The following is an 11708-nucleotide window of genomic DNA, read 5'->3' on the forward strand; positions in this document are numbered from 1 at the left end:
GAAAATCAAGATATATACAACTCAATTGTAAAAATAATACAAGGACAATAAAAGAGATTTGATTAAATATATGTTACAATACATATATATACACTATATATTACATATATATATATATATGAAAGGTAGAAGAGAAGATTACAACACATGCATGTAATATATGTATATATATAACAAGAGAATAATATATATGTATATATATAAACACTCACTCACAACCTTGAGTGTAGATTAGTAGGGATCACCATGACTTGAACAAGGTATTACACCTTTGTCCAAAAGCTTATTTCCCCCTATCTCTAAGCACTAAGGGAACTCTCTAGGAAATAGCTTTGGGAATAATCAAGCCTTAGGGTTTTCTAGCAAAGTGCTTTCTTGATAGAAAACTTCATCTCTTCCAAATGAGCACCAAAGACCTCCTTTTATAATGTATAGGTGATCACTTAGAATTCAAAATACACAACACTCATTTCTCTCATATAAATGAGTATTAATATAGTTTGTAACAACTATATTTCATACCATTTGAATCCTATCATCAAATTGTGTAACAACCCTTTTATTACACTAATAATGTGTGATCAACACATGAGTTACAAGTGACAACAAATTGTAACTCCTCTCCAAGTTACAACATGTAGGTTACAAAAGTGTAGGTTATAAAATCATAGGTTACACATTTATTTACCATACACTTAATATATATTATTCACATATATTTATCACATTTTAATCTACTTTATTATTATACTATAAAATAATATAACAATCCCCCACTAGATTAAAATGTGTGACACACTTGTAACACACTTGTAACATTTATTTAATCAATCAAAATATTATATCAAAATATAACATTCCCCCACTTTGATTGAATAAATATACACTTTTAAAGAAGTCTTGCTTAGGTGCATTAGGTAAAATGTCTTTCGACTTGAATTTTATTTTAGTGTAATTACCACAAAGTTTGATGAAATTTTGGTTGCCGTAGCATTGAACCATTATTCCTTTAATACAAACCGGTGATAACACACACACCCTCGCTAATGCTCACTTGAGACCGCATGTCTCGCTCTTGCACCGTTAATGGCCATGTGCAAAATTCCAATTCATGGACTCTCTAGAGAATAACTCCCAATTCTCATAAGAGGCGGCACCACCTCTAGTCCATATAGGTGGAGTTTTAATGTCTCACCACTCGTTAGACACTTCTTAAGCTTAAGTGAGTTTTCTTAAGCTTAAGCTCCATTAAAAAACCTTTTGGTTTTAACCCTCAATTTTACAACATGTACTCATCCATAGATGGGACAATTGAGTACCACATTCACTCTATTGACTTGTTATTACCTATTGAACTTAAGACTAGATTTTTACTAGTGTTAAGATAGGTTACCATCAATGAGCAAAACACTAAGGGAGTTTAGGTCCCATCCCTCGAAAATTCATGCTTTAATCTTGTACGGAGATTAAGCGATTTGTTATAACCTCTCACTATTGATTCCATGTGAATCATGCATGCCAAAATATAGTGTTCACTTTGTGACCACTTTTCTCCTTAAGTACTTAAGCTTTGAAAATTCAATCATAAAGGATTAATTTTCACTCAACTCAAATTCTCAATAATTTTGATACCAAGCATATCAAAAATACACTAATTTAGACACCAAAGATGTCTAAATTCTCATATTTTATTTTTAGACACCAAGTATGTCTAAACTTTCTCATATTAGAGTATACACCCCCACACTTTCACATTTCATTATCAAGACAATATCTTGATTTGAAAATATAGAAGACCACTTTGTCTCTATAACTCTTTTAATTAATTTCCTTCTTGAAATTATTTTCACTTAATTTTGACACCAAAATATGTCAAAATTTTACATATACACATAGCCAAATTTGATTTAGAATTTGAATTCAAAATCAAATAAATTAATCAACAATGTCTCAATACATTTTGATTAAATTTGTGGCTCACCCCCACATTTTTACCATAAAGTGTATATAAAATATCACTTTTGTGTATTTTCCTCTTCAAATGACTCTTTAAGGCCACTTTAAAAATACCATTTGACATTTTTAGTTTTCTCAACAAAACTAAAATATCAAACTCACATTACTACTCATAAAATAATGTGATTATTTTTACTCATAATTTTAAGGTTATCTCCTTATTGAGATTAGCCCAAAATTATACCAAAGTTAACAAAATTCTCATCAATTTTGTTCACAACTTTGATCATTTAAGATTCAAAATTGCTTCTCCAATTTTGTTATCTTTTCACTATTTTTGAATCCACATTGATTCATTCACTTTTGAGTCCAAAATTGTTCTTCCAATTTATGGCTCATTTCACAAGTTTGGATTCACTTTTAATCCATTTGTTCTTGCTTATGACAATGCAAGTCCAATAAAAGTGTAACTCTCATAGTCTATTTTTCCTTATCTCAAATATGAGATGATTATCTCTTATAACTCAATAAAAGATGTAACTTCTCAAAAGCCATCTTTTATTATCTCATAAAGTGAGATGTTCACTACCAAATTAAAAAAGAATTTAAAATATTCTTTATTCACAAAATAGATGATAATAATTTCCACATCAATAGCAATAAACAATATTATATTATTACTATCAACATTATTATCATACTATATAACTCATACATTAATATAATATGTATGTTACAAAATGACATCTCATATGTGTAACATACACATAATATCAATATTAAATTCACAAATACATATGTTACATATCTCATATATATATAACATATATACTATAATATATATCATATATACATGATATATACATTAATTACACAACTATATATGTTACATACCTCACACATATATAACATATACATACACTTTAATATACATGCATGATATATATTATATACACATATATACATATATTATATATGCATGTCTCACATAAATACATAGAAGTAATTATTTCTACATATTTAATCTCACTAATATATATTATATCACATGCTCTACATATATATAATATATATTACTCATACATACATATTATATATTATATATCTCACATATATACATATAATAGCATGATATAAAAATTAAATATCATATTATATACTACTATATATATTAATATGATACAAACACATAATCACATATATGTCACATATATATAACTCATATATATATATATATTATATTACTATCATATAAAATAGTAAATCACATAATATTCACCATCATGCTCACCCATGAATGGCTTTCACATAAAATCTCTTATCCTTGTATTCTCACAATCTTGATTTATCACCTCTTCCATTGAAAAGGGATAAGCTTTTGATTGTTAGAGATTTTATTACAATGGAAGAAAATCAAGATATATACAACTCAATTGTAAAAATAATACAAGGACAATAAAAGAGATTTGATTAAATATATGTTACAATACATATATATACACTATATATTACATATATATATATATGAAAGGTAGAAGAGAAGATTACAACACATGCATGTAATATATGTATATATATAACAAGAGAATAATATATATGTATATATATAAACACTCACTCACAACCTTGAGTGTAGATTAGTAGGGATCACCATGACTTGAACAAGGTATTACACCTTTGTCCAAAAGCTTATTTCCCCCTATCTCTAAGCACTAAGGGAACTCTCTAGGAAATAGCTTTGGGAATAATCAAGCCTTAGGGTTTTCTAGCAAAGTGCTTTCTTGATAGAAAACTTCATCTCTTCCAAATGAGCACCAAAGACCTCCTTTTATAATGTATAGGTGATCACTTAGAATTCAAAATACACAACACTCATTTCTCTCATATAAATGAGTATTAATATAGTTTGTAACAACTATATTTCATACCATTTGAATCCTATCATCAAATTGTGTAACAACCCTTTTATTACACTAATAATGTGTGATCAACACATGAGTTACAAGTGACAACAAATTGTAACTCCTCTCCAAGTTACAACATGTAGGTTACAAAAGTGTAGGTTATAAAATCATAGGTTACACATTTATTTACCATACACTTAATATATATTATTCACATATATTTATCACATTTTAATCTACTTTATTATTATACTATAAAATAATATAACAGTTTGATAATGAAACTAATTTGTTATTAAATGTACTAAATAGTTATTAGTACGTATGTTTTATTTTTTTTTTCTTTTGTGGTAAATAAATAAAGGATGCCTTTAAAAAAATCAATTTTTATTTATTTTAGTATTTAAGAGAATTTTTTAATCTAATTTTTTTTATGGTAGTTATTTAAAATATTTTGTAAAATTTTGAGAGATTCGAAAAAAAAAAAATGAACAAGCTGAAAATAGGGTTTAAATAATTGATTACACTCGACTCTTTTATTTTATACATGTGTGAAATAAATTATTTGAATCTTATTTTCTGCATGTTAATTTTTTTTTTTTAATTTTTTAAAATTTTAAACTCTATTATCTTAAATAATAATAAGGTAGACTAGTATAAAAGAATTGAATTAATTTTTTATATATATAAATAAATTATTTGGCTCAATAAATATATGACAATATCATTAATTTTTTATTCTTAACTTTGAAGGTGCCCTCTTATCTGTCAAAAAAAAGTTTTCTATTGGCATTAATAGTAATCAACACCACTATATGAGGTGTCGTATGTATGTCATGTATATGATTTTATTTGATATTAAATTACATTAATAATCCTACATATTTGTATCATGTAGTATTGAATATACTTTAAAAATACCTTATCAAAATATTAATTCACTTATATTAGTTGAAATTATTAATAGTACAGCCTAATACTAATACAAGATGACCCTTTGCAAAGATTAGTAATTTCTTTATAATAATTACTAAATTAAAATATGTGGTACACGATACTTAATTATACTAATAGTAAGAGAAATGCTAAAGGACACCACTGGTGCCTAGCACCCTCCTACGTGTCAATATCGCTATTGGTGCAATTAAGTATCGGGTCCCATATAGTTTAATATAATAATTTTTATAGAGTATCGCTAGCTAATTGCAAGTCGACACATTTAGAAGGTGCTAGGCACCACTGGTGCCCAATAACAATGCTCTAATAGTAATATTATACTTTATAATGATATTAAGCAGTCAACATCACAAGTATGCCTTTTATTAATTTTTATTACTTAGACTCTAGTTGCCTAAGCTTTTAAAAATTGTTTTTTTGGCTTCTCAAACTCCAAAAATATTTTTATTTGTATTTAAATAATTAGTAAATTTTAGCTTCGAAATCTAAAAAATTCTTCTAACCGAATTTAATTTTAGTAACTTTTGCATTGCACATATAATTTGAGTAAAATTTTCAAACTTCACCACACTGCATTGAATGTATAAGAAACTATGGTAGGAGGTTGCTTGAAAACATTATCTAAATAAAAATATCTCTCCTATCACACCAAATAATAAATATATATATATATATTTATGGGTAGTAGTTAATATATTAATTTATAAAATATCAAATAGGTAGTATGGTCTTACCTACGTACTGATTAAGTAGTGTCACTAAATAATGTTGTAATAATAAGTAGTAGTTAATAGCACACCAATATCAATATTAACACATAAGATACTGCTAGATATCACCAATATCTTTTAACATTTCTCTTATTTTTTTTTAGTAATTTTTAAAAATATCACATATCCTTAGAAAAAGACTCAACAATTATTACTTTCTCAATAAAATTAACAAACTACTTACTCAAAAGAAAAACATAAAAAAGTAGCACAAGTCATTATCAATGACTCAGCCTAAAGAGTAATTAAAGACTAGTACTACCAACCGAGTCACTTGTTTTTGAATATGACCCAACGAGTTAAAAGAAACAAAAAAGCAAAACCCCACACTTTCATGTTTTTTAGTGATATTTTTGCAAAACAAAATTAAAAAAGTGTTCTTTTTCCACAAAAAAAACTTTCATTAATTTCTTTAAAGCACCTTCCTTGAAGTTAGTTTACTACCCGCCATATTCAGTTAATGGGAATTTACTCTTTGGTTGAGAGACTCACCAACTTTGAAAATTCAAACTTCAAACCTTTTGTATATGTGTATATGTATATATATGTGTGTTATTACTTATTATTATATCTCATCATATCTTTGTGTGCTTGGTTACTTGTTGACTCTCTCTCTCTCTCTCTCTCTCTCTCTCTCTCTCTCTCTCTCTCTCTCTCTCTCTATTTATCTAATTTTGTTAAGAGAGGAGTATAGTTCTTCAAAGTTCAAACCTTTGGAGTTTGGATATTTTCTGGTGAGTAATAATTTTTTTAATCAAGTTTTCATTTTTCTTTATGGGTTTTGCTTGATTTTGGTATTTGTGTAAATGGGTTTTATTTTTTTTTGTTAATTTTTGTGCTATGAAATCTTTTTTGAAGTTAAAGCTTCTGCTTTTTTAATTTGCAATTTTCTTGATTTAATAATGTAATGATTGCTTTGTGTTTGTAAAAATGCATAAAAGAACTTACTGTTGTTTTTGTTCTGTTCTTTTGTGATTCTAAGCTCTTAAAACTGATACATCTGTATATATGTATATATAATTTTGGTATGAACAGGTTAATTAATGGGTCTATCCCTTTCAGTACTGATATCACCATGGAGTGAAATCTTAAAGAATGAGTTTTTTGGTTTGAAAGACACATTTGGAACAATCATAGTGAAAGAAAATTCAGAGACTTTAATGAGAAAGAAGAGCTTAGAAAGATCACCAAGTCTTAAAACTAAAACAAAGGTTGAAATGGTTGATAAACTTGACAGATTGGTGATTGAAAAAACCAATCAAAAACAGATTGAAAAGCCCAAGATTTTGGTGCCACAACAGACAGATTTTGTGTTCTCAAGTCCAAGACCAGTTAGTGAGCTTGATGCTGCTGCAACTAAGGTTCAGAAAGTTTACAAGAGTTATAGGACTAGAAGAAATCTTGCTGATTGTGCGGTTGTGGTTGAAGAACTCTGGTTTGTCTTTTCTCTAACTCTTTAATTTCTTTCGTAAATACTATTTTGCACTCTGTCGTCTTAATTTTTTTCAACCTGAAATCAAATTTTAGCACGAATAAATGTAAATAGTTTCACGAGACTTGTCATAGTACCTTTAAATAAAGTCTAATCGATAATTTTTATAAAACAGAGTTTGAAAAAGCACCAGTTAAAGTATTTGTAAGCTAGTTTCTAGTACGAATAGATGTAAAGAATTTGGCCAATTCGGTTTAAGTATTTGTGTTTGGTGTGTTTTTTTCGTTAACCTGAAGCTAGTTTCTAGTAAGAATAGATGTTAAGAATTTAATCGATAACTTTTGTAAGATTCAGAGGTTGAAAATAGTGTTTAATCTTATTATTGCTATTATTTATTGGTTTTAAACTAACTAGAGTTGCTTGTGTTTGGTGTGTGGTTTTGTAGGTGGAAAGCTTTGGATTTTGCAGCACTTAAAAGAAGTTCAGTGTCTTTTTTCAACATTGAGAAACCAGAGACAGCCATTTCTAGATGGGCACGAGCCAGGACTAGAGCTGCAAAGGTTTATACATATACTCATACCCTTTACTTAATGATGTTTTGTACATGTTCTTGCTAATAAGTACATCAAACCAAACATGTATTACTGGTGTCTTTTAGCATTTTTCTTTACTATAATACGTGCAATTTATTTATTGATAAAATAAATGGACAAAATTGTTTATATGAATTATTCTTTTTATAACATTGTGTATAGGTTGGGAAAGGCTTATCTAAAGATGAGAAAGCTCAAAAACTAGCTTTACAACACTGGCTTGAAGCTGTAAGTTCTTTCTTCACACACATATATATATATATATAAATAGTAGTAGGTGTTCACATCAATTATTTTTTTTTATCACATCAATTATTGATTATTAGTTCTTGACTTTTCTCTCTCATATGGGGTCCCAAATTTTTTATCATCATCATCATTATTATTATTAATATTTAGCACAGACTGCACAGTTCAATAATGAATTGATTTTGTAATGATTTTTTCTTTTATAGATTGATCCACGTCATCGGTACGGACACAATCTTCATTTCTACTATGATATTTGGTCAGATAGCAAGAGCACACAACCATTCTTTTACTGGTATATATTTATATGTATATATTTATAAATATATAAACAAGTCTTTTTGAATATTATTAATTATTAATTACTATAGTTGAACTAATTGTATTCTATTATGTAAATTTAACTTAGGTTGGATGTTGGTGATGGAAAAGAATTGATTGTAAAGAAATGTCCAAGAACTATTCTACAACAACAATGCATAAGATATCTTGGACCGGTAAGTTAATCTAATCGAGTTCGTTATAATTATCTTTCACGGGTATTTTTATGGATTTGCCTTGGTATCGTATTCATACTGTCGTATTGAATAGTATTGATACTGCTTTGGTTCAGGGTCGGGCTTGAATGTGTTTGAGCTTTAGGAAAAACACTAATTATTGGGCCTTAGTATCTTTGAAAATTACTAAAAAAATTGTGTATTTTTTAAAAAGAATCTTTCTTATGGCTCTGCGATTGGTGGGCCCTAAACACAGACCTGACCCGTCTTAGCCCAACGTCAGCTTGAGAGCATTTGAGCTTTAGGGAAAAAAATTGAGCCTTTGTGATAAAAATATATGGTATTTGACTATTTTGAAAAATTACCAAATTTTTTGTGTATTGTTTAAAAATAATTTCTTTCTTCTCTTCTAAGCTGGGTGGACCCTAAACGTAAGTCTAACCCGTCTTTGTTTTGTTAGAAATAATTAATTTATCTATGATGTTAATGTAGATGGAGAGAGAGGCTTATGAAGTGATTGTGGAAAGTGGGAAACTTGTGCATAAGCAAAGTGGTTTACTAATAAACACAATTGAAGGGTCAAAGTGGATATTTGTGCTAAGCACAACAAGAAATTTGTATGTTGGTCAAAAGAAGAAAGGTGTTTTTCAACACTCAAGTTTTCTATCTGGTGCTGCTACAACTGCAGCTGGTAGATTAGTTGCCCATCATGGTGTTCTAGAGGTAATAATCCTAAATTAACTCTCTTAAATTTATGTTCGATGCTTCGAAACCCTCTAAACTCAAAATTTTCATGGATATTTGTGTCTTGGGGTTTGAATCATTCCAAATGATTAGGTAGCAATTGTCATAGTTTATGTGAGGTTTGAGTTCTTCTGTATACCAACGTAGTAATTGCTATAATTTTATCGAAAATTTGAATTTTTCAAAATATTAGTGTTTTGAAGGTTCGAGTTGCACTAATTCGGTTTTTTTAGGATTTTGTGTCTTGAATCTCCGTTGATGATCGAAATTCGAGTTAATATCTACAAAATAATTGTTATAATATCAAAATTAAAGATAATGTTGGTTAAATATTAAATTAATTATTTTGTATCATTATTGAAATTTTTAAAATTTGCTCTAACTTTTTCATTTCATTTTAAAGGCTATATGGCCATATAGTGGTCACTATCTCCCAACAGAAGACAACTTTAGAGAATTCATTATGTTCCTTCAAGAACACCAAGTTGACCTTACCAATGTCAAGGTAATTAATTAATTAATTTTATTAATTTTAATTAATAAATAATTAATTAAAATTCACTAATATTTTATTGTTAATTATTTTTCAGAGATATTCAATAGATAGTAGTGACGGAACTTCATTCAAAGAAGTCAGTATCGAAGAAGAGACTAAGACTGAAGAAATCAAGGTATCTTTAGATATTAATGTCGTTAACAGTACTGTTGTCATCGAGCAAGAACCGAATGCTGCAACAACAACCAATGCCATCAATAGCGGAGTTCCGCCGATGTTTGACATGGCGAAACGTTTGTCGTGCAAATGGACAAGCGGGGTTGGTCCACGTATTGGGTGTGTTAGGGACTATCCTCAAGAGCTACAATCAAGAGCATTGGAACAAGTCAACTTATCCCCAAAAGTCAACCATGGTGGTTATGGTAGTATTCCTATTCCTTCTCCAAGGCCCAGCCCAAAGATTCGAGTCTCACCAAGGCTTTCTTATATGGGCCTTCCAAGCCCAAGAGTGACAGGCCTTCCAAGCCCAAGAGTGATGGGCCTTCCAAGCCCAAGAGTGTTGCCACCTGCCACTCCTGTTACCAATTAGTAATGAAAAAGGAAAAAAGTACTCAATAATTGGACACTTCTTCTGTCCTTTTTTCCTTAGGTTTTTACTTGAGCTTTTTAAATTTAGTTTATTATCTAATTCTTTAATTTGTTTACTTATTTAGTTTTGCACTATTTGGTTCTTCACTTTGCAAGTTGTAAATATGTAATTTCATATTGGAATAAATTTTTTCTTAAAAAAAAATTATAGTCTCAACTTGTATGGGTTTATATAGGAATTATTCATATTACAACAAGTTATAATTTTACTTCAACTTCATATTATTTTGTAAGAAAATAAAAAATAACTCCATATGTCTATATTAAGTTATGATGATTTCATAATATTAAGACTAAGTTAAGTACTATAATTAAATGTCTTAATATTAAATTTTGATTTGAGTTGACTAATTGAAGGTTCTAACCATTTAATGGTTTTATGGGTGAATATATAGTATGAGCTCCCATAGAAATGTGTTTTTGACCATTGACCAAAAAAAAGGTTAAAGTGGCTAAAGATAAAAAGATAATAAGAAGGAATTAATAATTATTTTCCCTACTTTATTTTTATATTTATATATTTTTTGAAAGAGTTAAAATATTATTGGGCTCTACCCAAATACTCAATTTTCTTCTACCAAATAAAGTTTTTGTATTTTTTTATTAATAGTTTAGTCTTTTCAAAATCATTTTATATCAATTTTTTTGAAAAAAGTAGAAGAGTCGACAAAGCTCAAATTATTATTATTTTTAAGTACCATGCAACTTCATGAATGTGTCTTTTTCAAAATTACATTATATGTACACACTATATCATATTTGATGCATATAAAATAAATCAAAAATAAAAAAAAGTCCAAACTTTGTTAAATCTTTACTTTTATTTCTTACACCTCACTAATCACCACTCAATTATCATTCTATTTTATTTTTGTTACTTTATGTTTTTTTTTAATAGAGTGATGTGAACTATAAGAAGATAGACGTCTACGTCGAGAGACAGCCAAGAAGTTAATTGTCTAACTAAAAAATTATAAAATGATAATATGAATCGCTATAAAAACAAAATAACTTATATAAAATTAAGTTATCCTGAAAATTTTAGACAAAATTACTGTAGATAATCTTAAAAAAGACATCCAGCCGAACTGAACAATTTAAGCAAACTTGCAAAATAAAAACACATATTAGAAAGTTGATTAGCACACTAAAATATGAAATGTTAAGAAATTTTATATATAAAAAAAAATGTTCAATTATTTTTCTTTTCTGACAGGAAACAAAATTTAACAAGAAAATTTATTTTTCAAAATTTCATGAATAAATAGTGTCACTCTTTATTGAAACTAAAAATTTATTCTAACTTTTGAATTTCTTTTCGAAAGCAAAAAAAAAAAATAGTAAACAATAAAGAAGAAATGAAGAAAAAATATATATTTTCTTTTTTTAAGTAAAATATATACATATAGTTTAATTAGAAAAAGAAAAAAAAGTGAAAATGGATGAAAAAAAAAGTTAGATC

General features: G+C 27.8%; 1 protein-coding gene across 1 annotated transcript; it reads left to right on the top strand.

Moving 5' to 3' along the window:
* Window positions 1-5926: 5926 nt before the first annotated feature.
* On the top strand, window positions 5927-10391 carry LOC115706825 (IQ domain-containing protein IQM1). Its single transcript, XM_030634577.2, has 9 exons — window positions 5927-6321; window positions 6623-7022; window positions 7465-7579; window positions 7775-7840; window positions 8068-8156; window positions 8271-8358; window positions 8851-9081; window positions 9506-9607; window positions 9693-10391. Exons 2-9 carry the CDS (start codon window positions 6631-6633, stop codon window positions 10185-10187), a joined length of 1578 nt encoding a protein of 525 aa, XP_030490437.2. The 5' UTR covers window positions 5927-6321; window positions 6623-6630; the 3' UTR covers window positions 10188-10391.
* The last annotated feature ends 1317 nt before the right edge of the window (window positions 10392-11708 follow it).

The sequence above is a fragment of the Cannabis sativa genome, chromosome X (assembly GCF_029168945.1).
Source record: "Cannabis sativa cultivar Pink pepper isolate KNU-18-1 chromosome X, ASM2916894v1, whole genome shotgun sequence".
In the NCBI taxonomy this organism is placed as follows: Eukaryota; Viridiplantae; Streptophyta; class Magnoliopsida; order Rosales; family Cannabaceae; genus Cannabis; species Cannabis sativa.

Bases quoted from the DNA above. Each gene is read 5' to 3' on its own strand.
- LOC115706825 (XM_030634577.2), top strand. From the start codon at position 6,631: ATGGGTCTATCCCTTTCAGTACTGATATCACCATGGAGTGAAATCTTA. The intron at 7,841-8,067 runs GTAAGTTCTTTC...TTTCTTTTATAG, and splicing joins TACAACACTGGCTTGAAGCT to ATTGATCCACGTCATCGGTA. The intron at 8,359-8,850 runs GTAAGTTAATCT...ATGTTAATGTAG, and splicing joins GCATAAGATATCTTGGACCG to ATGGAGAGAGAGGCTTATGA.